The sequence below is a fragment of the Lemur catta genome, chromosome 16 (assembly GCF_020740605.2).
Source record: "Lemur catta isolate mLemCat1 chromosome 16, mLemCat1.pri, whole genome shotgun sequence".
NCBI lineage: Eukaryota > Metazoa > Chordata > Mammalia > Primates > Lemuridae > Lemur > Lemur catta.
The window spans coordinates 19401686-19429594 of record NC_059143.1 but is presented as its reverse complement, the minus strand read 5'-3'; the positions used below and the strand labels follow the sequence as shown (position 1 = coordinate 19429594).

At 38.0% G+C, this 27909-nt stretch overlaps 1 protein-coding gene across 2 annotated transcripts in view; it reads left to right on the top strand.

Annotated features, from left to right (window-relative positions):
* CHST9 (carbohydrate sulfotransferase 9) overlaps window positions 1–27909 on the top strand; it is a 237415-nt gene that overhangs the window by 38985 nt on the left and 170521 nt on the right. The window contains exon 2 of one of the 2 annotated variants that reach the window (XM_045527202.1): window positions 1061–1276. In XM_045527202.1, the coding sequence (XP_045383158.1) occupies window positions 1156–1276 (121 nt within the window). In that variant the 5' untranslated portion in view covers window positions 1061–1155. Of the gene's footprint in view, window positions 1–964; window positions 1277–27909 lie in introns of those variants that run through there. The other variant, XM_045527201.1, reaches the window with a different exon arrangement.

The following is a 27909-nucleotide window of genomic DNA, read 5'->3' as shown; positions in this document are numbered from 1 at the left end:
TCCTTCAAAGACTCTCCTGAAGGATTTTGAGACATCTTTGGAATAAAAGAGATCATTTTAGACACAGCGATGTACGTAGTATCTTCATATTGAGGAAATGTTTATTCAGCTCACCCAGAGGGGGTGTAGTCTGTAGCCAAGGACAGAGCCAAGGTCTCTGGCCAGTGTTAGAGACAAAGCTGTGACCTTGGCCCCATCAGCCAGCTGCTAACCAGGTGAGCTCATCACACAGGTTATGCATGCTAGTTTGGCAGTTCATTGGTAGCAGAGATTCCTAGCATGGGTTTCAGTGAGAGCACCTGAACACACTGGCATTTTGTGCAAGATTTTGTGTGTCTTTATATTTTCTAAGGAGAGGGTTCCCATTTTCATCAGATTCTCAAAAGTGGATGTGATTTTTTTAAAAAAACAAAAGGTTAAGATTATATTAAATGAGATTATTCTAAAACAAAGTCATTTCAGTATTTTTTTTAAATAAAGTAACCTTTTATTACTGAGCTAGGTTTCTGTAATCTGAGGTGGATTTCAGTAATTCCATGTTATCATGGGAGGGGTCCTTGAATACTGAGCTTTTAACATTTATGCTTTTGTGCCTTGGAACAATTTAAAATGTGCCCTTTAAGTTGGAGAAATATGTTTTACGTAAGAGGAAAATGATATATGAAACCCCTCCATTTTTGAACATTATATAGTTTAAGACATGAAGTGATTTTTCCGTACAATCTGTAAATGTGGTTTTCAAAATGCATTCTTTAGCAATTGAGGTAACCCAAACCTTATTTTACTCTTGACAATGTAGGAGGGCTTAAGTCTGGCCAAACTTTGCCTAATTAAATCTTAGGGTGTTACTTATTAACTGTGGGATAATACATTCCTTAGATAAGATAAAAGTACGCAATAGAAAATTGCTGTTCTAGGAACATCTACTGCAGCCTTTCCTGTCTTCAGAGCATTAGTGTGCATGTAAGTCTTCAGTGTTAATATACTGCATGTGTATGCCATATTTGGGAATAAATGTCGTGAGACCTATACAATGTGCTCTGTTTTGTTTTAATTTCAGGTTACTTCATGGAATGGGCCCTTAGAGAACAAGCAAGGATTGAAGCTTTATGGGAAAACAAATTATGTTTTCTTCGGATTCAGAACTGAAGAGAAATGCAGCCATCTGAAATGGTCATGAACCCCAAACAAGTCTTCCTCTCTGTACTGATATTTGGAGTAGCAGGGCTACTCCTCTTCATATATTTGCAAGTCTGGATTGAAGAACAACATACAGGTAACATGCGGACTTTTTTTTTCTATTTTAACTGTAACAACAATGGCCATTTTCAGTTAAATAAGCTATAATGTTTATAGGTATATAAGAAGTCACAATATCTTCAACAACAACAAAAAATGAGTCACATCCTAAAAGTCCAAACTCCTACAGGAAAGGAAGATTGTACAACTTTGGTGGGCATTTACTTGGTGGCTTTATACTTGAAATTTCTATCCTCTCAGTGCAAGCAACCAAGCCCCATTAGCCCAGCAAGGACTGCTTGTAGAGAATTTGTCTACAAAAGTATAGCATTCATCCTACCTCTTGTCTATCCATGAGGCAGAAAGCACAAGCCTAAAAGGAGGGGAATACACAGCACTTGCCCTCTTTTAATTCTTTCTTAAATTCTGTGTTGATACTCAAAATTGGTGTCAAAATGTTTTAATACCTTTACTGTTAATATAAAGGAGTTGGCAAATCTTTCCTGTAAAGGACTAGATGGTAAATATTTTAGGCTTTGCAGACCATACCATCTCTATCACAACTACTCAGCTCTATGAATGCATTGCAAAAGCAGACATAAATGACATGTAAAAAAATGGACCAGGCTGTGTTCCAATAAAACTTTATTTACAAAATCAGGTAATGGGCTAGATTTGGTCGACAGGCAATAGTTTGCCAATCCCTACTCTGGTCATCTTGTACTTTCATCATTTGATTTGCAGTTTCCGCATATTGGAAGCACTCAACTACTTTTAAAAAGGATTGTATTTATAATGATAATAGTATTATCAAAGGAAATGTCTTAGAACATCATAGAAATTTTATACATACAGCTTTTGTCAAATTTCATTATTTTCCATTGCTAGAAATGGACTATAGTTTATGACTGTTAAGGAAAATAAAGTAAAAACAGAAGAATGATTTCTTAATTATCTCTGATTGTAGCCTATTTTAAGGTTATTCTGGATATAAGGTCCTTAAGAATTTATACTAAAAGATAATTCAAAACTCAGTCACAATTATGATAATTTTAAAAGTTGTTTTCATTTTTAAAACCCTTTCTTTGGTTTATCCTCATAGATAGTTTGGATTTATTTAATTTATATAGTAAACTTTGTGAGAAGAGGTTGTGTATAATTGTTTTCTAGGGAATATATAACATGTGTCAAAACATTTTTAATTCCATTATAATTTTCATAAACTATAATATGATGCCAACTTTTCTATATTACTGAAAGAGTTTGTCATAATAAATTATATTTGATGAAGCCATCTGTGATTAAAATATATAGGCTAATTCTCCCCAAAATATAACCCCCAACATAACTCCTGTAACACCTTCAGTAGGTGTTTGTTGAATGAATGAATAAAAGATTGAATGAATAGGTTGAAAACTCACTTCAGACTATACAGCCTGGAATGCAGCAAAGAAGGAAGAAACAAAAAGATCTCATTATTAAGAGGTTTGCTGGTATCGTGATCCCATAATAAATTTCATAAAAAGAGTATCACAACAAGACTCCAATACGCAAAGGAAAATGGATTCATCTATATAGACTGCTACATGGGAGAAATATGATTTGGTCTGTCAGTAAAAAACTGTATGATATCTAAGGAAACAGTCAAATCACATAATAATATCCTACATATAAAATGCAGTTTACATAATGTATTCACAGGCATTAAGAGCTACCATTTATTGAGAGCTTAATAAATGCCAAATGTTTACATGAATTTTCTCTAATCTTAGTGACATCTTACTAGGTGGGTGATATTCTAAAGTTAGAGATGTGGAAACTGAGGCTCCAAAGGGATCAGGGGCATCTCTGAGGCCTTGGTGCAGAGAGAAAGCATGGATTTGAGCCCAGCCTGTGCTGCTACGAGGTTCATGCCTCTGCCCTATGTATCCCCTCTGCAAGGGGCAAAGGTGAATATTATTATCCCTCTACAGGACAGAAGAAGCAAGGGAGACTCAGAAAGTTTAAATGAGGTACAAAGCTAAGAGTTTTTAAAGAATGACCCACCCATACCCAGGTTGCCTTACTCCCCTTGACCTCTAAAAGAATCTCCTAACCAAAACAGTAGATAAAATCGGTGTATAATAAATGCAGTAGTGTTTTAAATGCAGTACAGATGTTTTAAAATCACTGAAATTGGCAAATTAAGCAACACACAAGTTCATAGATGTGTAACCTCTTTTACAAGTTGGAATCTTAATTTGAGTTCATTATTTTCCCAAGTGTTAGAAAATTATTTTCCTTGGCTAAGATTGGTAAAACATTTACCATTTATTCTTTTAAAATTTTATTTGTAATTTGCTAGTGCTTTCCCTGATTCTTGATTTGTTTTCAATGAATTATGTGATATTTCACAAACTACTCATTACACTGAGCATAAACACTAAAATCAGGATTCCTTTATATAACTATTTTGCTGAAGAAAACCTGTATTACATGTCAAGAAGACTTCCATCTGGAGTTCTGCCTTATACTAGCCTAGTGTCCTGGGTTGTAATACTGTAGTTTTCTAGGTAGACAGGTACCTAAGTATTTTATATGTGTTTCAGGTAACATCAGGAACATTTGACAATTTTAAAGCCTATCTCATTTTAAATCAAAAACATATCTGAATATGTCCTTTGATATCAAGTTAAAAAATGGGAAAAGATGTCTTTTGGACATTTTAGAACTGTCATTCAAAGAACTTTGAAAGATGAGCTGGTGTGGATTCCTGAGACTTTCATAATTAATGCAGGTTTTTAAAATCTGAATGGTTTTGATCTTATATATATTTCAGTTATATATGAGAATTTATAGATTCTTTTCATCCCTTTTATTTGAGGCTTTTAAAATCTAAGATATGGATTATTTTCTAAGCCTCCTTGATTTTCCTGTGTTTCTTCTATTAAAATAAAATGCCTTAGAATTAAAAAAATCTTAAATATGCTCTGATATACTAGCAAGAGGTTATGAAGAAAGATTTTTTTTTTTTGGAGGTGAAGAGTAAATAAATGTGACAGAGAAATTAAAATCTATCCAATTATGCAGAAGAGTTTCATAATACCACCCATTTTTCCATATCATCATCAATTAATCTATCTGTTTCTTTGTGTTAACCTTCAGTATGTTGATGTATTGTTATGAATTTTATTTTATAAGTTTTTTTCATAGTTGTTAAGAGTACAAGTTTTCCATTCACAAAGATCTCAAAGATCTCCTACTGTTAGCTTTGTAACCACAGGCAAATTTCTTAACTTCTCTAAACCTCAGTTTCCTTATCTATAAAATGAGGATAATAATATTTTCCACACAGAGTTGCAGTGAAGATGAAAAGGTGCAATGCTTGCAAACCACTCTGCGTGGTGCCTGGCAAACAGAGGTGCACAGTAAATGTGAGCTATTATTATCCCAGAGCATCTGCATACTGGCTTTTTCCGAATTGTCACAATTAAGACTCAGCCACATTCAGGAAAACTGAATTGTACCCAAGCTTTAGCCTTGAACTTACTAAGATAGAAAGAAAGAGAGTAGGGGAGAGAGAGAGAGAAGGCTTAGTTTCAGCTCTGGTTAAAATAGTTGGCAGAAGCTAACTGGCAAAAAGCCATTCTGGTTCTCAGCGTAGACGCTGGAAGAATGACAGGATCGAGTGCAGAGAGGGAGGTCAATGGCCGGGAGCATCTGCCTCTAAGGTCAGAGTAATCATTCAAAAGTGTTTCTTGAAGACTTAACAATCGGAGGTGCCAAGCACTGTGGTGAATACAGGCAAATAATAGTGAGCCAGATATAATCCTTTTTTCTCAAGGAGACTGTAGTCTCATGGATTGCAAAGGAGAAAATGGTTCTGAGTCCAGGCCAAGGCATTGGGACAAAAGGACAGTCCATTGTGACCGAAAGGAGACAGGCCCTCCATTGTGGGGCAAAATAATGAGTTGAGACCAGGAAAAAGAGCCCAGCCAGTTGACAGGGATAGAATTGCTGACCAGATAGAAGCTAGAAGGAGTGGAGGGATGAAGAGGGCGGGGGAGGGAGGTGAAGGGCACAGAGGACCAGAGCAGAGCGGAACAGAGGTCCATGCGAAAGATGCAATAATCATGAGGACCACTTGGGATAAATCACAAGAATGGCTCACTTTTTCTCCCCCAGCTAATGTTTACATTTGCAATTTGGTGCTCCTTCTCTAGGTAGATTCTTGCTGCCAAATAGAGCAAGTACCAAAATGTGTGCTGTAAGACTGAGTTAAGACCCTTTCACAAGAGTCAGTATCTCAGCTTTGCATAAAAATTTAAAGATCCTCTTGTGCATCACCTGTTTTTTTTTTATTAAATGAAAATACAAATCCAATCACCTCATTCCCCTGTTTAAAACTTTTCAATGGTTATCTCACATCCTTTAACAAAAACTTCTCCCGAGGCCCACAAAGCTGCATGAGCTGTAGCCACTGCCCGCCCTCCCGGAGCTCACCCTCCATCGCTCCCTGTGCCTCCCAGCGCCGCCTTGCTCCCCCTGCCAAACCAAGCCCTTTGCTCTCTCTGTGCTCCCATAGCTCCAGAAGCCTGACATCCTCTTCTGTCAGCTCACCTGTCAGGGCTTAGCTCAGATGTCACCTTCTTTGATTACCCCCATAGTCAGTCAGTCTCTCTCTCTCTCTCTCCATCTAATTTATTTCCTTCAGAGAAATTATCACAATCAGTAATGCCGTTTAATTATTTGTTGACTTATTTATTGTCTGTGTCCCTCACTGTTTTATGAGCTCTGTGTGGACAGAGACCTTGTCTGACTGACTGACCTTGGTCTTCCATAGCATGGGACCGGGTTTGTGGTAGGTGCACAATGGTTTTCTTGTGTGGGTGGATAAATAATGCTTTACTTGGTTTTCCAATATCCCAGCCACATGACCACACAGACTGTGTTTGAATACTCCTGAGGACAAAGGATCCACTCTCCCCAAAGTGTCCACTTGACTTGACAGCAACATCCTTAGAACGTGCCATATGCTCAGCGAGAACTCGCATCTTAGCTTCTGCCTAACAGCTGCCCTAGTTGTATCCCTGACACCTCCTGAGGCTCATTCTTCTTCTGTGGCATAGCCTGATCATTTTCATGGAGAATGAAACCCCAGAATTTTAAACCATTTCATGAAAAACACATTCCAGGCCACTCTCACCTGAACCATAACACTTACTCTATATTCCTTTTAAAACATGATGTATATTCTTCTTGTATATAACTTGTGTTAGAAATACATATATTTCACAGAATTCCCTATCAAGTAGTAAAGAGTTATATACACTTATTTTTAAATATACAAAGCAGTAAAAGTCAATACAGATCCCATCTAATAGTTTACATTATTTCTTTTCCTGAGATTTCCCAGAATCAAGTTCAGTTTCAACTATTCCAAACTGAAATTGTTCTCTGGATGCATCCTTCATTATAAGAATCTATCTGAACAACTTCTGAGCATTTCCATTCAGGACCAGTAATTTTTTTAGCTATTTTATTGATAATATTTTTACATGTTTACTTTAAACCGAGAAACTGTTTGGTTTTTTTTACAATAATGACAGCTTTATTTTTTTGAGGAGTTACTGGGTCCCAGGCAATGCTCTGAACACATTGTACTCACTATCTCATTTAATCCTACAAGTCTGGGTATAGTTAGTATTCTCATTTTTCAAGACAAGAAAACTGAGGCCAAGCAGATCATCTAGAATTCTAACTCAAGCAGCCTCATTCCAGGGCTCCAACTAAGCCACTCTGTGATAAGCAGAGATGGAGAGAATTGTGGAGTGATACTAAGCAAAGGCACTAAGAGGAAGACGCAGCACATGCCTGCAGCTGGGCAGTTGTTCCAGATGCTGGGTAACACTCCATGCCCCAGACCACACGCCAGTCCCTGGGATGCCTGGCCACGCCGCAGTGATTCAGCACATGTATGCTGGTTGTGCACCTTCTCCTGGGTTCCTGGGAAGCCTCATCCCTATTTCTTATGTCCCCAAGTATCCTTGTAATAAGCTCTCCCTGTCTTTAGATAAACTGTGGGATCTGTTTGTCTTGCCTCTCAAAAGCCCAACGCTGAAGTCAACTGGAAACTATTATCCAGCAGTGGTTCTCAGTCGTTCATGTGCATCAGAATCTCCTGGAGGTTTTGTCGCAACAGATTGCTGGGCTCCACCCCCAAAGTTACTCATTCATTGACTCTGGGATGGGGCCCAAGACTTCGCATTTCCAGCAAGATCCCTGGTGACACTGATGCTGCAGGTCCAGGGGTCACATTTTGAGAACCCCCGATTCCGAGCCTTATTACCCAAAATGTGGAAAGCTGCAGAAGCAGCAGCCTCACCTGGGAGCTCGTTAGCAACGCAGACTCTCAGCGCCCACACAGGCCTGGGGGATCCAAATCTGCCTTTTAACAAGAACCCCAGGTGCGTCCTGTGCACCTCAAAGTCAGAGAAGCACAGTTAGAGCAGTGGTTCTCAGCCAGCTGCTCACTGGAAAGACCGGAAGCTTTCAGGAACACTGATGCAGGGTGCACACCCAGAGACTGTGATTTTGGTGCCTGGCGCTTTCCCTGGAGATGCTAATTTGTGAGGCTGGGAGTGGCCTGGGCATGGGGATGTTTCTCATCTCCCCAAGGGATTCTAATACACAGCCAAAGTTGTGAACCACTGTGCCGGAGGTGCTGGCTCTTGTTGATTTATTGATGTCTTCTCTTGCCCTGCACTCATCTACATTATAAGGCATGTCCTTCAAGGAGGAAAAAAAGTGGTCACTATGATATTAAACTGACAGAAGAGGAACAAGACTGTAAATAACATTATGTGTGAGATCTCCATTTTGGCCAAGCCATAAAGAGTTGAATCAAATGAGACCAACAAAGCGAAATCATTTCTAAACCCAGCAAAAATCACTGTAGCCCTGATCAGCAGAGCCAGGAGAGGGGTCAGACAGAAAAGTATGCTTTTCCCAAACACGTGTGCATTCTCAATGTGAAGTGGTCACTACTACCTTCTTTCTCTCTAAAGCACTTTTTTTCTCCTACCTTGTTTTGTTTTTAAATTTTTTAAATGCACACATACAAATTGTATATATTCATGGTGTACAACGTACATGTATACACATCTTGATGTATGCCTTGTGGCATGGCCAAATAAATCTACTTAATGCATGCATTACCTCACATCCCATTTCTTGTGGTGAGAACAGTTAAAATCTACTCCTTTAGCAATTTGAATACGTGCAGTACAACAGTGTTATTCACTGTGGTCGTCATGATGTACGACAGATCTCTTGGTCTTACTCCTCCTGTCTCATGGAAATTTTGTGTCCTTTGACCAGAATCTCCGCAGAACTCAGAAACTTTTCTGACTTTTATACCTCTGGTTAGACACTTGGTCTGATTTCTACCATTTTCTTTCTGCTTTACACCAAATAAGTACCGATATCTGAGTTTAGTTTAGGATTCAGAATTAGCACCTATGGTCAATTACTTAACTATGAATTATCATTGCTAGCCTGTGAAAAAATCAGAGCTGTGGTTCCACCTTTTCAAAACTCACTGTCACCACTCCAGGTTCTGTAGGATTCTGGTCCTGAATATACTTTGCCCGAAAAATATGTTCTTTTTGGTCAGTGATGTGACCTGGCTGTGGGCCAGGGTTCTATTCAAATCCTACATGCTACTATCAATGGCAAGGTGGCCAAAACAGATGGCAGTTTGTAATTGTTTTCTTTTCTTTCTTTTTTTTTTTTTTTTGACAGCCTGGTTGTATTTTAACCCACCCCCCATTTTTATGTGAAAATGAAAAGTAATAGCTACAAGTTTCCGTTTTCATGCGAAGTAAAACCACCTTATTGCTTTTAGTCAGGCAGTCTTTTCTGGCCCTTACAAGCAAAGAAGCCTCAGTGCTTCTCGTGTTTCTAAGGAGACTTCGTCTTCCTTTTTGTCAAACTCAGTATGCTTTCTCTCTCTACACTGAAGCATATTTTTGGCATATAAAGTTTTGTTTCTAGACCGGATGGATATAATTCTTTTCTCCATAGCCTCTCTGATGAGACAGTGTTTTCTTTTCCTCCAAAAATCAGGCTGTTCATCCTGATCGTGATGTTGCTATATTAAAATTATATTTTCTTTCAGGGTATCTTTGTATACCTGAACTAGGACAAAGCCAATTTTAACATGGAAGGACTTTGTACCTAACATCAATCATATACTCAGGGAAATAAAATTGCTTTTCTTTAGAAAGTCACTCATTTGAATTACTTTCTCTGATTTCGATGAGCATGGCTAACATTGTTTTTTTAATGAAATGAATACACACTCCCTCTGCACACTTCTGGACAGCGCCACACCTCCTCATTCTTTTACTTGGTGGTTCCTGTGCCAGGGCCTTTGTGTTAGCTGTTCCCTCTCACTGGAGCCGTTTCCTTGTTTTTTTTCCATTGCTGGCTTTTTCTAATCCTTCAGGGTACAGCTTCAATGTCACCTTCCCCGAACATCTTATATAAAGTAGATATCCCCTGATGTCTTCTCCCACTGCACCTGTTTTATTGTTTCTTAAAACTTAGTTCATGTAACTGATCTCAATCTGTAATAATTATTTTTGTTTACTTACATACAGTCTCCCTCTCGCAGTAAAATTAAGCTTCCTGTGGGCAGGGAACTTGTATGTTGGTCACAAGTGTACCTGCAGCTGCCCCCACTTCTAGGTGCAGATTTCGGTTCTTACTTTGTGGCATACCACCAGCACCCCCAAATTCAGTGTTTATTCTTACGCACCCAGCCACCTGTAACTCAATTTTCCCTAGGAACCTGTCTTGACAATGTACCCCAGCTTTCCGAGTCTTGTATTCTTGTGTGCTTTTGCCCCATACCCAAGACATGAAGGAGTGATGGGTGTCAGGTTGCTTAAAGTCTTATGAAATTGAATATGGTTCAGCAGTCAAGCTTTGTAACAAGAGTTGATCCATCCCATCAACATAGATTTTTAAAACCTAGTAACACATTGAATCCATTTGTTCTGTCAATGTTTTGAGCACATGTAAACAATGATGCAACTTGCTTTAGCCCAGCACTTGCCCTTCTTCAGGGCCCTATGCCCTCATTTCTTTTGCAGTCTACTCCTCTCCCACAGTGTCTATAAGGTTATGCCAGGAACTACTATATTACGGTGCAACCCTTAATTTGGTCCATTGGCAGGTGCCTGGCCAATGCTAAACCCATCATTCATAGTATACCACATGCCATGTCACAGTGAATTCATCGTCCAGGGAATGGGAGGCTGACCCAAGCTTGACCAATGACTCCCTTTCTTGAGATTTTGGCTCTTGAGACCTGGAATACAAGCCTGAATGCCTGGACTGTGTGATACAAAGCTCAGAAGCTTGCATGGCTGTTTTCTGCCCTGTGAACCAGAGCGGCTGAAGACAATAGAGAGAGAGAGAGAGAGAGAGAAGAAAAGCAGACAGGAAGAGGGGAGGGAAGTTATAGAGGGAGCCCCAGCAAATGCTGGGGTCCCTGCATCAACTTCTTCTAGGATCCAATACTGTCCCTGTTCTTTCTTATTTTAATTTTCTTCCTATTCTCTTTCTTCTCCTAGCCATCTTTCTTAGAGAAGGGTTATTGAATTTTAGAGGGGCCTTGTTGGACCCCATTTGCCCTATTCATCACTTAGTAGAGGGTAAAGTGGTAGATGACATAGACCAATCTTTTTTCACTGTTTTTAATTCATTTTACACCACAGACCACAAGGTGCTGCCTTGTTCACTACTACACCCTAGCACCTAGCACAGTGCCTGGCACATAGTAGATGCTCAGTAAATCTTTGCTGGATGAGTGAATCCTAAGCTCAATGAAGTTAAGGAAGACAAGTGAGGCTAGAGTTTAACTCAGATTTTCAGAAATTAAAGTGCATGGTTTGGGATAGGGTGGGGACTTTTTCCAGGGGTATCCTGAAGTGTCTTTCTTGAGGTCAGAACTGTGTTACCTGAAGAGGTTTATTTTTCCTTTTGCTCTACAGTATTTTGTTTTTTAAGCAAAGGCAGACTTACAAGGAATATCCAAAACTTGAATGAGGAATTATACAAGATGACCTTGTTAAGATCTCTTATAATGTTAAATTTCATATGGCTATCATTTCGTGTCTAAAGGAGCAATTAACAAATAAAAAAGTCTCAGAAGCTGTCCATTTGGGACATAGTATTTTGTAGTGGGATGTCCTGAGCTCTAGCTACTAACTTTGAACTCATTTTGTGTCTTTGAACATATTGATTAATGTCTCCAGATTCTGGTTTCTTTTCTCCACCTATTTCCATACCTTCTTTCTTGCCTTCCTGAGTAACCACCATTCTAAACTTCATGTTTATGACCACATTCCTGTATGTCTTTATAATTTTTAACACATGCATATATTCCTTTCTCGTATTTATAGCCTTATATAAAAGGTGTCTATATATACTGAACTTTTGTACCTTTTTCATGCAACAGTAAGTTTTGGGGTTTATTTATATTGAATTGAAATATGTATCTTTATTCATTCACTTAACTACTAGATAATATTTCATTAAGTGGATATACTGCAATTTTTATGTCTATTCTTGGATTGATGCACATTCAATTGTTTCTAATTTTTTACTATAACACATAATTCTGCTAAGAATATCATTACATAATCTCTTTGTTGACATTTTAAAGTTTCTATAAGAGGCTGAATTGCATATTCCCTAAAATTTTATCAGCTTCAAAATTCTATGATTCCATATTATGTCTTTTCCTCTTCTCAGATGAATCCAAATTTGGGCTTCTTAAAACACTAAAAATGTTCAATGATAATTCCAGTAAAACACACAGAGAAATATTTGTTTGGGTGCACTGATTTTCATTCAGAATTATAGCCAAAATATATAAATATAAGGCACAGAATCTACTCTCACAGTTTTCTTACTTTATTGGTATGCCAACGGAGTAGTTAACAGTTCATTGAAAATCTATTAAAATAATTACTAGGTCATTAGCATGAACTTTGAGTATGAGTTTAAAGGTCTCACTCACTAAATAATTCATGGCAGTAGCCAAGTTAAGTCCTGTTAGTGAGTACTGATGCAGTCTATAATACCACCTAGTCTAAACTATCTAATTTTCCTAATAAAAATAAACTTTTTCAAATGTCAAAGCATCATCAAGTCCCAGCCTCTTCCTTTTACAGAGAAGCAACTGAAAGCCTTAACTGCATAGCCAGTAGGTAACAAAACTGGCACTAAAACAGGATTCCTGATAAGTATTTTTCCACACAATACTCTTTCCTTCCCTTCCTCCTCACTTCCCTTCCCCTCTTCCCTCTTGAGATCTAAGAGGGCTCAAGAAACTTTGGAATTATTGGTTCATTTCCCAAAGTAGCTTGAACATAGCTCTTCACAAACCTGGTTAAGAAGTCTAGCAACAAGATGCATCACCGGGAACAAGAATATGGTTTCTGTTCTGCAGCTGAAAATCTGCCCAGAGAAGAACTTACTGTTGTAAGAGCCACAGGCTCTTTGTTCTGTACTGTTGAAAAGCAAGTTCAATAGTACAGAAACAATGTGTTTGGGAACAACTCACTCTGTGGCTTTCTTTTCAAATGTACCTTTCAAGAATAAACCAGGCAATTAAGACGTTTGGTGGGAAGTTGAACGATATCTAATTAATCACAGATTAAAGAATGTAACTTGAAAAGGAAACACGAATCATTTTTAAATAAGAGAAGAACCTTGGTTTTCATGAAGTGTTCTGTCTGTTATTTTTCCCTAGTCACAGAATACTAAAAATTTTATTGTGTTTTATCTATGTGGTTGAAAGTACATTTTTTTGTGCTAATCCAACAGACAGAATTAATCACTTATCTCCTCTCTACTATTTCTCAACCTTTTAGCTACATCTCTTATCAGCCTGGGTTCTAAACCTCTGCTTTCTGCCCGACTACTCCCCTACTGACAGCCCCCTGAGAGCCAGGGACCACAGCACCCAGGACATAGGAGACCCCAAAAAAGAGTTTAGTGGACAGATATGGAGATTCCAGAAAGAGAGCAGCCAACAGTTTATCCAGGACACACTACCTTCTAGGTCTGTTTGTAAGCTTTGCAGCTCGGATATTTTATTTTGCCTGTTCCCAAGCATTAAATAACTTTTGGGTCACTAATTGAACTAAACAGTCACATAAGAATTAATGTATAACACAGAAAGCCTTTAATTAATCATTATCATATTCATCGAGCAATATCTTTCCAATAGTTAAATAGTTATATACACTGGCCAGTCTACCCCACTTTCCTAGGTTTGGGGCATTAAGGAAAAAAATTTACTCTTCCTGGGGTCACTTATGGAATTTGGAATATGCTTGTGGGGATGTTTTGCTCAGGTCATGAAGAAGCCTTATAAACAGTTTCGTAAGATAAAATATTTCAGGGTATCATCTCCTGAGATCAGTTAGACTGTTTTTATATCTGGTGACTGCAGACTGTGATAGAAAACACAAGGCGGGTTGGTACCAGGGTAAACTGATGGGTCCTTAACGTTGCCAGGCAATGCTATGTTCCCTATTGAGCTTTTTCTCTCCTGTTTTCCAGAGAGGCAATTTCTGATATGTTACTTTCTCCTTGGCACTCCAAGCTCATCTCCTCCCCATGTCTCTCTGCAGATTGCCTCTCCTGCTTCACAGAAAAGAGATGGCTAGCCTCAAAGAAAACTCTCAGAGCTTCCTGCTACCAAGATACAGACCTATCTGCTCCTAACCCCAACCCTTACTCTTCTCTCAGCTACTTCGTCCTCCTCCTCGTGCCCTCCTCATTCTTCTACTCACATCTTGCTTCCAAGGGCTTCTTCTTTCTCAGTGATCTTCCCATCCTCTATTTATTCTTTTCTCCTGTTCTTCTTCTCTTTCTCTACTGCTTCCTGGTATCTATATTCAGATACATGGTTTAGTCTCTCTTATCTAAAAATAAAGCAATACTCAAATATCCAGTTCTGTCAATCACATTTTCCCTGTTGCCCCAATCTGCTCCTCCCCTCCTCTTTAACTTCTTAAAATAATTTTGTCATCACCATCTCCCGTTCATGACTCTCCCTTTCCCCTTACTTAGGTGCAGTCTGCACGTCAGCAGCTGCACCTGCTCCCCCAACAACCTCCTCTCTTTTGTATCCAGTGAGGCTTTCCCAGACCCTATCTCACTGTTAGATACTTCCCTTGACATCCATGAAGACAGACTCTTCCAGTTTTCTTATTGCTCTCTGGTTGCATTCTCAGTTTCCCTTCAGACTACTTCCTTTCCTTTTCTCATCCCTTAAATGTTGATGTTCCCAGAGTTCTACTCTCAGCCCTCTTTTTATCTCACTTTACTTGGGTTTCCTGTGTGATCCCATCCACAGAAAACCCAATCCCTTGCAAGTCTCCATGGCTCCACCTGCTGCCTGGGCATCTGTGCTTGAATGCCCAGAGACCCGTTCAACTCAGCAAGTACCAAGCTAAACTCATCATTTTTCACCAAAGTTTGTTCTTCCCCCAGAATACCCCATTTCGCTGTTGATGCAATTGTCTCACCTAAAAACTTTGTTGCCATTTGTGGTGCCTCCATTTTCCTTTTCCTTCTCCTCTGCCCCTAACTAAATATCACCCAGACGAGTCTTCATAGCCACTCTCAAATGTGTCCATGCCTCTCCATCTCCTAACTACCACCTCCGTCGTGTTACAATGATCTATTTCTGAGATTGCTGCAACAGCCTCTAAAGCAGCCTCTTCCCCAATGAGCTTTCCCTGCTCCGTCCCATTGTCCTCACTGAGCCCGGATAAGCTGTTGACCATGGAAGACTCATCATCCTCCTGCATGAGAGCTCTTCATGGCCCCTAAGTGGCTCTCAGGACACACCTAAACTTCACACTTTGGGTGTCAAGGCCCTTCGTGATATGGGCTCTACCTAACTCTTCAGGCTCCTTTCTGGCCATGTTGCTCACTAAGCCTCCAGCTGTACTACATCTTGTTCAGATCTCTCAACCCTAAAACCCTTCTGGTGCCTCTCGAACGTGTCTTGTTTCTCGGATGTTTAAGTCGCCTCTCTGTGTGCTCCCTGCACTTTCCTATTGAAGCAATCATGACAGTAGATTTAGAGTGTTTTTTTCATATCATGCTCACCACCCTGAACTCACTAGACCATGATATCTTTGATGGTGACACCAGGGTTACATTTCACCATTGCATCTCTTGTGCCTAGCATGTGCTTTCATTGGCCATGATAGGTAGGAGTTTGTTAATTCAATTTGAAAATATCAAGTTAGAAATCTTGGGAAAAAAATACAGGTGTGTGTCTTCTATCTTAGTTAGGGGCACATGTATCAGCCTTCCAACTTCCATAACCGTGCAAATAATGTTTGTATCAGAGCATTATGAGAATCCACCATCTGATTTCATGGAGAGAAGAGTGCATGATTATACTCTATCAGGGTGGCATACTTTTGCAAAACTTCTTTATCTTGCAGTATTTTAGTGATAATGTAGCTAAATTTTCGTGTAATATAATTTTCTGTTTCTTTCTGTAATCAAAAAAATTTACTTTATAGGTTAGTTATTAAGCTTCCATTCTGTTACTCAGACCCCTCATTTCTGTTATTTTCTCAATGTTACCCTTCCAAAATGTCTTTGTTTTCCAGATCATTTAAATTCACTTGGGTGGCCCATGTATGTGACTCACAGTGCAAAATTGTTGTCTAAAGTATTTGTGATTTTAAACAGCCAGCAAAGAAGAATGTGGGCCAGAGTTACCATCTGACATTGACCACTGTCTTCCAGGAAGCTCCTTATTTATTTGGACCCATCTCAGAGAAAGAACAAAATAATCCTCTATCCATACCATTCTCTTCTTTTTGCAAATGACATTTAACTGTCATGTGGGTGACTGCGGGCTACATAGTTAGTAAAGAATCTTGATGGAGGGAGAATTTTTCTCATTAGTTTTTCAAAAAATTAAGAAGGCCAGAAATTGACATCAAAAATGGTTCAGATTTATTCAGAGAGAAAGCAATACAGAAGGAAAGTGCCCAACTATATGTTGTGGCTGTGCCCTGAGTCCAACACTTACAGAAAATGCCTAAACATAATCTTAATACAAACATCACAATGATAAATGTAGAATTCCAGAATTCTTATGAGGTACCATATGGGAAAAGTCACCATTAATACTTGTTTGAAAATGAAAAACAATAGACCTAAATACTTACATATTTCATGGTCTTATGAACAACTTTCAAATTACTTTTATAACCAATTTATTGTGAAACATTAGTTCATATAAATTAGGCTCACACAACTTTACATTTCCAGTAATATGAAATATACTTAACAACAGGCATGGTTTCATCATAACATGTTCTCATTGGTTTCTACATGACCCTTTGCCTAATAATCAGCTAAGGAAGACATATTTTGTAGCACAGAGAACAATCCTCAATTTAAAAACTCTGTTCAGGTATATAAAGCCCAAGAATATGTAGTAACAGGAGAACACAAGGGTAGCAGCCAGTTTTCATACACTCAATAAACCAATGTAGGTTTTACTAAGCTTTCTTTTAAGTTTGCTCAAGAGAGAGACAAATCCATAAAGCGATCAGGCTGCTTATTATCAAGCTGCCAGAAATACACTGTAAACAATGAAATTGCCTCCGAATTTTGGACTCAGAATTTTATGATTGACATAAAGGGTCAGTGCCTGCATTTTAGATCCATCCCAGAAGCAATTCAATAATCAACAGAAATCAGAAGTCCATTCACTGAATCACTGGCAGAAAATTAGGTAGAGACTCCCTGTTTGCTTTGGATCAAAGGTATGTCCGATAATGTAAAGTTAAGGGAAAAGATGTAACTGCAACCTGAAATCCCATATCCAAAAAAGCAGGATGCTATGGTGTTGGAAGAAGAGTGAAGGGTTATGAGCAATCCGGAATTGATGAGAAAATAGTGATGTACTTAAATGGAAAACTTGTGGTAATGAGAAAATGTAATGGGTTTTAATTCTATTTCTCATTTTCCAGAAATGTTTTGCATCAACTAGATTGAGCTTGTAAGGGTAGGTATGCATTTGAAAAGCTGGGAGCAAATTCCAATTTTACTGTGGCACTGCCCATTGAAATTTTATGTAGTGTAGTCTCTTTTAATTCACAGCAACAGGTAGGTAGCTTTTCGCCTCTGTATCTCTTAAATTTAAATTTTATGCTGTCTGTTTACAATTGGCAAGAGTCAGATTATCCTTGATTTCTGCCAAGATGCCAAGTTAACTTGGCTGATGTTGGATTCCGGAAGGCAAAGAGCCTTCTTCCCCGAAGCAATTTCTGATTAAGAAGAAAATGAGATCTCAGGTGTATTTTTAGCATCTGGAATTCTTAAGTATTCATTTATTCAGTTTTGACTTTGGGGACCCTTTGGGTGGTTACATTTTTGTGTGTGTACCGCGAGTAGCACTACTACGTGAATCATTATATTAGCTTCAAAGGATTGTGTTGCCTTTCCTTTCTGTCAGCTCCTTTGTAAGGCTCACATAACTTCATAAGGGCGTGTGTCTATCTTCATTTGTATTCTCCAAATATTCATGAGAGTCATTGACGGCCAAGCACTGCAGAGATGAGAAAGAATTCCTGAGCGAGGGGGTTGCTGAAAATGTGACAAGGTAGTAGTATTTCATCTGCCTGGACCCATCTGCAATGCGCAGAGCCCAGGTTTTCTGTGGTGGTGTTGGTTTGCAAAGAGGAGTCCTGTTGCCAGACTCAGGCTGTCTCCTTAGATCCTAGCAGACCACATTCTTGATGTCAGTGCATAAAAATGGTCTCTCCTATTGCCACAATATTTATGCCTGCTTTGGAGCAAGCTGCTCACCAGCAATTTTGAGAACTAATAAGGTGTCCTGAGGAAATGAGTAAATCTTCTCTTGTTTCTGACATTTCTCCCCATTGCCTATTAGCCCTCCCCAGACTTCTCCCCTCTTTTTGTTCTGCTCCTGCAGAATTTAACTAAACCCATAGCATGATAGTCTATTTTTATGGTATTATAAACTATTTTTTTCTACAAATGCAAATTTTTATTTAAAAAAAAAAAGCCTACATAATTCCTGAAGACTCACTAGGGTATTACTGAATGCCATGGCCTTTTACCAGGGCGACAGTGCACTGGGGAAAGGGAACCGGATCAGAGTTTGGAGGATTCCTGGGCACTGGCTCTGAATTAAGACCAACTTTAGGAGACCCAAATATCACTGTCAAAGTAGGGGCTTACAGAGGCTGGTGATCAATGGAGTTTTAGCTCAGTTTCATCTCACAGTGGATCCACTCACTGGGTTCCTGCACTCATCCTGTGGTTATTTCCCCAGTTCCAGAATGTACAATTGGAGTAGACATAGTAGACAATCCCCACATTGGGAATTCTGAGAAGTATGTCTAATGTAAGAACTTTGTATCCCTGTAATATGCTGAAATGAAAAAGAAGAAGAACTTTGCCTAATCTGTATGTTATTTCCTAATGTATATTTTAGAGAGGGAATTCAATCACTGATTAGCACCCTGGGAACTCCCACTGTGTAGGTATTATGCATAGCCTCAGCCAAGATCCCAGCCCACCTAAATGGAAGGAAGGGAGTTATGCTCTCCTTCCAGCTCTAAAATGCTGGTCTTTTTGCTCACTTACAACTCTTCTTTCAGCATTTTTTTTCTTTGAGTAGTCAAACTGGAGATGTATTGAGTTCATATCTATTTCTTTGTATTATAACTGTGTAAAGATAGCCTTGGCACTCTTGCACATTTTTAGTGATTGATTATACAATAAAAGCTGATGTTTCCCTCCACTATTTTTCTTCTATGTGCATTAAATTTGCCTTTTCCTCCTTCACTCTCTTTCAGCTCCACCTCTTCATTTTGGAGTTCTTGCTACTTTGACATGAAAAATGTTCATTAGTAAGTCTAATGGATAATTACATTGGGGGGATGATTTAAATTTCAAATACAATTTAGCACAATTACCTAGGTCTTAACTGAAACTAGCAGAACATAATTGCATACTTTTTTTCTTCAACTTTTTTGTTGTTATTGTTCCTCATGTACAAGGCTAGTCTTTTCATTAACTTTTAATGCTGTTTGTAACGCTATTCCAGCTTGTATTCAGTCTAACTTTGAATAGACTTCTACTTACAATAGAACACAATATTGTAAAGCTTTATTATAAGACAAAAACTCATATTGAAGTTGTGGGAACAGCATTTTTATTAAAGTTTTTTCATTTAATACAAGAAATAGGCTCACAGAAATCTAGGATTGAATCCGGGCAGTGGCAACATTTATGAGCAGTTTAGATGATAAATCGATTTTTAAATTTTTTATGATATATTTCTCTAATTCATTCATTTTAAATATGCTGATGCATTTGTTCTTTCATGATTATAATCAAAAGAGAGCTAAAGCAGTGAGGATCCTGTCTCCATCTCTCATCTAGGCTTCTGCTGTGAATCCTCTGGGGTGTCAGAGAGTGACAGTCTCAGCCTCTCTCCTTGAGCTTCAAACACAGCTGCACAGCACTGCGGAATAAGCCATATTGAACACACATATGCTGTACAGAATTCTGGGTTACAGTAATGGAAATGCACCTACAAGTAGGTTAAACCTATAGATAAATAAATAGATACACAGAAACATAGATACACTCTTCTGGTAAGATACTGTCTCAGTATATCCCCTGGATAGTCACAGCAGTTTCAGAAATAGCTAGATCCAGAGCTCCAACAATGTTGTCATCAGAACTCTCTCCATTTCTAGCTTCTTTTGGTTATGCTTTCCTCTATACAGCATCATCCTTGGCAGGCTTCGCATTTGACAGTGCAGATACCTGTTGGAAATTCCAGGCTTTATCACCTTTCTTGACAGCAGTTGCAAAGAGGAGATCTCTCTCCCCTGGTGCCCATATCAGTTACTAAAGATGAACTCTGATTCCTCCTGCTGGGGTTTTCTGCTAGCCTATCTACCATTGCTGTACCCATGGAAGTATTTATTGGTGAACCTGAGTTACAGACCATCCCCTGTGGCAGGTAAAGTATGGTCTGAGAATTTGCAGCCTCTTGCCAAGCAAGGGGAAGACAGTGCTCCAAAAGAAGGCATGAAGACAGGTTTTAAGACTGTAGCTGACATCCAGGATAACACATTCAACTCTGCAATGGTGGAGTTGCCCATCTCTTAAAGGAGCTCACAAACTGACCTCAGAAATCAGAACCAGAGATGACTCAATGGGAACCCTCCTATCTCAGGGACAGCCTTGAGTTTCTAAAGTCCCTGGAACTGGCATTACTTTTGGTCATTGTGCTTTTGATCCAAATATATTACATGAAGTCAAATTGTCTACTTCTTTTCATACTGACAATGACCCCATAAGATAGGTACATTATGATCCCCATTTTAGAGTTGAGAAAACTGAGTCACAGAGAGGGTAAGCAACTTGCCCAAGGGCACACAGCTAGTGATGGAATAGAGTTTCCTAGTCCTTCTTCAGATCATAATCACCCAAGAAGCTTATTTTTTTTTTAATGTGGATTACTTGGGTATTACTCTTGGGTCTCACTCTGGGACATTCCAGTGAAGTTCTGGAATTCATTGGGGAATCCTACAAATTCTAAGATAAACCAAAGTTATTCTGATGAGTAGAAAGGCTCAAGAGCCACTCACCTCAAGAACAAGAGGGAAGCGGAATGGCAGAAGGCCCGAGAGGTTTAGTTATTGGATGATCAATAATAAAGGCAAGAAAAAAAATAATTTATATGACATCATTGTTGTAACCTGGTCAGGAACCTGTGGTGCTGTTTCATCAGGAAAGGAGTATTCTGGGAAGAGGCGAAGTGGCAACATACTCCGATCTTTCCTTCACTCACTGTGTTCTTTACCTGTATCAAAAATTGACTCTTAATATAGGCAAATGAAAGATATCCAATTGTTTCTTTACTTAGCAATAGTGGGAAAAAAACGTGTTTTATCATTGGTTAACAAATATTTCCACTAGTGTGAAATGTGCAACTTAAAGTAAAAGCTCAGGGTTATTTTGCATGCTATTAATATTTCTTCTGCTTGGAATAGTCTTTCCCTTCTCCTCCCCTGACTCTCCTACCTACACTTCAGTTCTCAGGTTCCTTTAGGACACCTTCCCTGATCTACTCATCCCCATTAGGTTCTCTGGATATACGCTCTCATAGCACCTTGTCCCTTTCCATTGCAGAAGTTATGATAATTTGCAATTATTAATGTACTTGTGTGACTGATAGTCTAGTATTGATCTACCACACTAAACTGTGAATTTGTGACCATATTTTATTTTTTACTTCTATATGCTCGGCATGCTGTACTGTGTCTGACACATACTAAATTTTTGATCATTTTCTGTTGAATGAATGAGAAGACACCTTTAAGAGAACATGGATACCAAGCATAAGTGCTTAAGGAAATATTCCCCTAAATGGAATTTGAACCATTCAAATGAAAAAGGAGCTGAAGAAAGTTTAGGAGAAATTTAAGAAAGGCTTAGAGAGCAAGTAGCAAAAAATACTGATAAGGAGGCAATTATCACCTGTAATCTAAGTATAGACATAAACAAACAGAGCCTTAAGCTGTGAAAATAGCTCAGGACCCACTGGAAAGGGGCAAGTAATTAGGCCATTAGCTAGAGAAACAAGAACTAATTACAGTGAAACAGAGATAATGTTCTTGGGAGTATTTCATTGTTTCTTTCTCACAAAATGTTACAACTGAAAAAGACTTTTAATATCGCCTATCCAGTAGTCCCTAAACTGAGGTCCCCATGTCCCAGATGCTCAAACCTGGGAGCTCTTAAGCTGTGTTCAGAACTCCTGAAAGTCCAATGAATGTTAAACCTTTCCCTACAGTGTGGATAAATGACTTAACTGAAAACAAATGCATTTGCTTCAGTTCTGTGGGGCTGTAGGTGCATATTATTTAATTAAAGTGAGTGGGTCAATGTTCTTGATTTAGGGGGTCAATCATTTAAAAATAACAGGTCAAAGGGGAGCTGAAACAGGATTGGGCAATTTTTTCCAGAGGCAACTCTGATCAGCTCTGTGCCCAGAGTCTGAATCTTTTCAAGGACTCGTGAAAAGGTTTGGGTGCTGAAAGACATAGTTTTTGGTTCAAAAAAAAGGAAACAACCACTAAATCAAAATTAGTGCATTTTTTAATTAATTTTGAAAACTGTATAACTGTCTAGCCAGGATTTGGGTAGGGTGGGTGGTGGGGAAAGGAAAGGTCCAGAGGAGTAGTGGCTATTCTGATAGACTGAGGGGGCACCTGAGAAGAACTGGCCTTGGCAGTGGGTAGAGTGGCTAAGTGGAGGAAGCCATTTGGGCAATGCATTGGCGATGATGATGTTTCAGGGCAGCACAGGTGAGAATGGGCTATGAGGCCCCAGGGGGCGTTGTGGGGTGCACTCTCTAGAGCCAGCTGCGAACCAAAGAGCTGTTGGTTTTCTATTTATTAAAATCTGTTTTCCATTTATTAAAAGCTCTTGCTAAACTATTTTGTTGAGTCCCTTAAATCTGGCTTTTTAAACAGCCTGGTTTCAGATCCCTCCTCAGTCTGTGGATCTCTAACTACCTCATGTTGAGCTCTCTGAGCCTCTGTTTTCTTATCTATAAAATGGATTATTACTACTCATTTCCAAGGCTGTTGTAAACTTACTAAATAATTTAGAAAGAAGAGATAATTGATAAGCTGACTTTATTCAAATTAAAAACTGCTCTTCAAAAGACAGTATCAAGAGAATGAGAAGACAAGCCACAGATTGGAAAAAAAATATTTATTTAAAAAAGACACATATGATATAAGACTGTTATCCAGAATATACAAAGAACTCCTAAAACTCAACAATAAGAAAATGAACAACCCCATTAAATAAATGGGCAAAAGACCTGAACAGACAGCTCACCAAAGAAGATATACAGATGGCAAGCAAGCATATGAAAAGATGTTTAACATCATGCATCATTAGGGAATTGCAAATTAAAACAAGATACTATTACATACCCATTAGAATGGCCAAAATTCAAAACACTGACAACACCAAATGGTGATAAGGATGTGGTACAACAGGAATGCTCATTCATTGCTGGTGGGAATGAAAAATGGTACAACCACTTAGGAAGGCAGTTTGGCAGTTTCTTACAAAACCAAACTTACTCTTACCATGTGATCCAGCAATCGTGCTTCTTGGTATTTATCCAAATGGTTACAAACTTACGTCTATGCAAAAACATGAACATGGATGGTTACAGCAGCTTTATTCATGATTGCCAAATACAAGAAGCCAAGGTGTCTTTCAATGGGTGAATGGGTAAACTGTGTTATATCCAGACAATGGAATATTATTTATCACTAGAAACAAATGATGTATCAAGTGGTAAAAAGACACAGAGGAAACTTAAATAAATACTACTAAATGAAAGAAGGCAATCTGAAAAGGCTGCATACTGTGTGGTTTCACTATGTGACATTCTGGAAAAGATAAAACATGAAGACAGTAAAAAGAACAGTGGTTGGCATTGGTTACAGGAGAGGGAGGGATGAATAGGCAGAACACAGAGCATTTTTAGGGCAGTGAAACTACTCTGTATGATATTATAATGGTGGGTACATGTCATTATACATTTGTCAAACCCATAGAATGTACAACAGCGACAGTGAATGAACCCCTATGTAAACTGTGAGTCCACTTTGGGTGATGATGCGTCCATGTAGGTTCATCATGTACAACAGATGTTCCACTGTGGTATGGGATGTGGAAAATGGGAGAAGTTTCATGTGTGTGTGAACAGGTGTATAGGATTTCTCTGTACTTTCTGCTCAATTTTACTGTGAACCTAAATTTATTAATTTAAAAAGAAATGTAAGAACCACTTAGTGCAAGGCTGACAGAAGGTAGATATAATTTTTCTTATCCTAAATATCCAAGTAATTTTAATATAGCATTCATTTTTGTATATTATTTCAGCATTATATCCATTATTTAGTTATTTTAAAGAAGAGTCTTTGAAATTGGATGTGAAACCTATGGTAAAGAGTAAAGTCTGGTATCCAGATTGCAAAGGGAAAAACTATATTTGCAAATGACATAATCTTGTACATAGAAAATCTTAAGGAATCTATTAAAAAAACTATTAGAATTAATAAGTGGCTTCAGCAAAGTGTCAGGACATAGTCAATTACAAAAATCATTTGTATTTCTGTATGCTAACAATGAATATGAAATGTAATTAAGAAAATAATCCCATTTCCAGTAGCATTAAAGGGATAAAATACATAATTAGAGATATATTTAACAAAAGAAGTGCAAAACTTATACTCTAAAACTATAAAACATTGTTCAAAGAAATTAAAGAAGACCTAAATAAATGGAAAAATATCCAACAATCAAGGATTAGAAGGATTAATGCAAAATAGCTAAAACAATTTTGAAAAAGATAAACAAAGTTGGAAGAATCATACTTTTCAATTTCAAAGCTTACTATGAAAGTACAGTAATCAAGTCAATGTGGTATTGGCATAAGATGTATGTGTGTGTGTAAACAGGTCAATGGATTGAAATTGAGAGCCTGGAAATAAACCCTCACATTTATGGTCAATTGATTTTTAACAAGGTATCCAAGACAATTCAATGAGGAAAGAATTGTTTTTTCAACAAATGATGCTTTGACCCATTCATTCAACAAATGAATGAATTTGGACCCTTGCCTTACAGCATAGGTAAAAACCTCAAAATGGATCAAAGACCTAAATGTAAAAGCTAAAACTATAAAACTCATAGGAGAAAACATAGGTATAAATCTTCATGACCTTGAGTCAGATAATGGTTTCTTAATTCTGACATCAAAAGTACAAGCAACAAAAGCAAATTAGGTAAATTAGACTTCATCAACATTAAAATCATTTGTATTTCAAAGGACATTATAAAGAAAGTGAAAAAACAACCCAAAAGATGGGAGAAAATATTTGCAAATGATATACTTCATAAGAGATTTGAAACTAGAATATATAAAGAGCACTTATAACTTAATAATGAAAAACAACCCAAATTTAAAATGGGCAAAGGAACTGATAAGACATTTCTCCAAGGAAGAAATACAAATGACCACTAAGCACATGAAAAGATGCTCAACATTATTAGTCATCATGGAAATGCAAATCAAAACCACAATGAAATATCATTTCACATTCCTAGGGATGATTAAAGTAAAAAAGGCAGACAAGTATTAGCAAAAATGTGGAGAAATTGAAATCCTCATACATTACTAGTGAAGTTGTAAAATGGTTTCATTACTTTGGAAAAACTGATGGTTCTTCACAAGGTTAAACATAGAGTTATCAAGTGACCCAGCTATTCCATTCCTAGGTATATATCCAAGAGAGTGGAAAGTATATGTCCACACAAAAACTTGTATATGAATGTTCATAGAACATCATATTATTTATAATAGCCATAAAGTTGAACAATCCAAGTGTTCTCAATTGATAAATGGATAAATAAAAGGTGGTATTCCATATAAAATGTAGAATGTGGCTTTCTCTACAATGGAATGATATTCAGCCATAAAACAAAATGAAGTACTGATATATGCTACGACATGGGTGAGCCTTAAAAACATTATGCTAAGTGAAAGAAGCCAGGTACAAAATGCCATATATTGGATAATTTTGTTTATATGAATGCCCAGAATAGACAAATCTATACAGACAGAAAGCGGATTAGTAGTTGCCAGGGGTGGAGGGTTGACTGCTAATATCTATGGAGTTCCTTTTGGGGGTGATTGAAAAATGTTCTGGAATTAAATAGTGGTGATTTTACAACTCTGTGTATAATTCCAAAAACCACTGAACTGTATAGTTTATATTGAATTATATGGAATGTGAATTATATCTCAATATAGATGTTATTTTTAAAAAATAGAGTCTGAAAGAACTTGATTAAACATAAGGAAAAGCATCTTAACTGGATGTAATTAAACACTGAAATATTGAAATGTATTGAGGAAGGTTGTGGAATCCTCAGATAAACTTAAAAATAGGAGAGACAACCATCTCTTCTGGATAGAATATAATTCTGTTTCGGGATAGAAGGCTATACTTAGATGTTACTCAAAGTCTTTTTTACATATAGGATTCCATCATGATAATTGGGTAATAATCCTCAAACGCAAAAGATCACCTAATGCATAACATATGATATTATAACAAAGAATTTTACTCATTTTCAAACTTCAGTTCATGAAGTGAATTTGCATGATGCTGGTTTTTCTCTTTATATAAGCTCTGCTGTATTAAATACATAGCATTGTTTAGGTCAGAGGGCAGTACTGCTTAGATTAACAGCATTAACCAATATGGTGTAGACAAGTAAATGTCTGTATTATGTTCACTCCCAACATTTAAATTCTCATGCAGATCTGTTGTATGATCTAATTAAGACTTGTTTTTCTATTTGCAAGATGCTAAATTCTTTATAAATTCACCACTTAGTATAGCTAATGGCCACTTCCTAAACAAAATTTGAATTTAAGTATGTTAAATTGGTTATGAATACTTAACATAAGTACTTAGCACAATCTTTGTTTTGTGTACATTATTTAAAATATTGTATAAAATTACCTTCAAGGTATGTGTATAAGGTGTATATGAAATGTAAATGAATTTCGTGTTTAGACTTGGGTCCCATCACCAAGGTATTTTATTATATATATGCAAATATTCCACAATCAAAAAACATTCAAAATTCAAAACACTTCTGGTCCCAGGCATATACATCCTGGGTCTCCAACTTGCAGATGGCAGATGTGAGACTTCTCAGCCTCCATAATTGCATGAGCCAATACCTTAATTTTATATACATAGTCTAGAAAGAGATTTATTTTAAGGTATGGGCTCACAAAAAAACAAAGAAAGAGCTCTGTTCTTTGTAGACCTCTCTACTTTATGACTTCAGCAACTCATTTCTTTCTTATAGGAGATATTGGAGAGGCCATCCTAATAGAATCTCCTAAATCCATTCAACCCCAGATGATTAGTGGAAATCAAACTTGAACTTGAATCAAAATCAGTGTAAGACATGTTAAAGCATAGATTGCTGGGTCCCATCTCCAGAATTTCTGAATCAGTAGGTTTTGGGCGGGGCCTGAGATACTTGCATTTCTAGCAAGTTCCCAGGTAATGCTGATGCTTCCGGGCCAAAATGACACTTTGAGAACCCTTGGTCTAAGGCAGCCAGTGCCCTAGCTGGTCGTGGGTGAAGGAATGGGCATGTGATCTAAATTTGGCCCTGGAAACATGAAGGGATGTCTGCTGGAAGACATGTCATACCTTACTTGGGAATGAACGATGTCCCCTCCTTACTCCTCATTCTTCCCCCCACCCCACCCCCGACAGTCTGTTTCTGGGTGTGCAGCCTAGAAACAAGCTGTGGCCATTCTGAGACCATCCTGCAACCACGAGGCAACAAGCCTTCTCGTGATTCTGAGTCTGAGACAGCCAGAGCAAGGAAGAAATTTGGGTCCATGATGACAGGTGGCCCAGATAGTGACTGGCCTGGGGTCTGCACTTCCGAAGTACA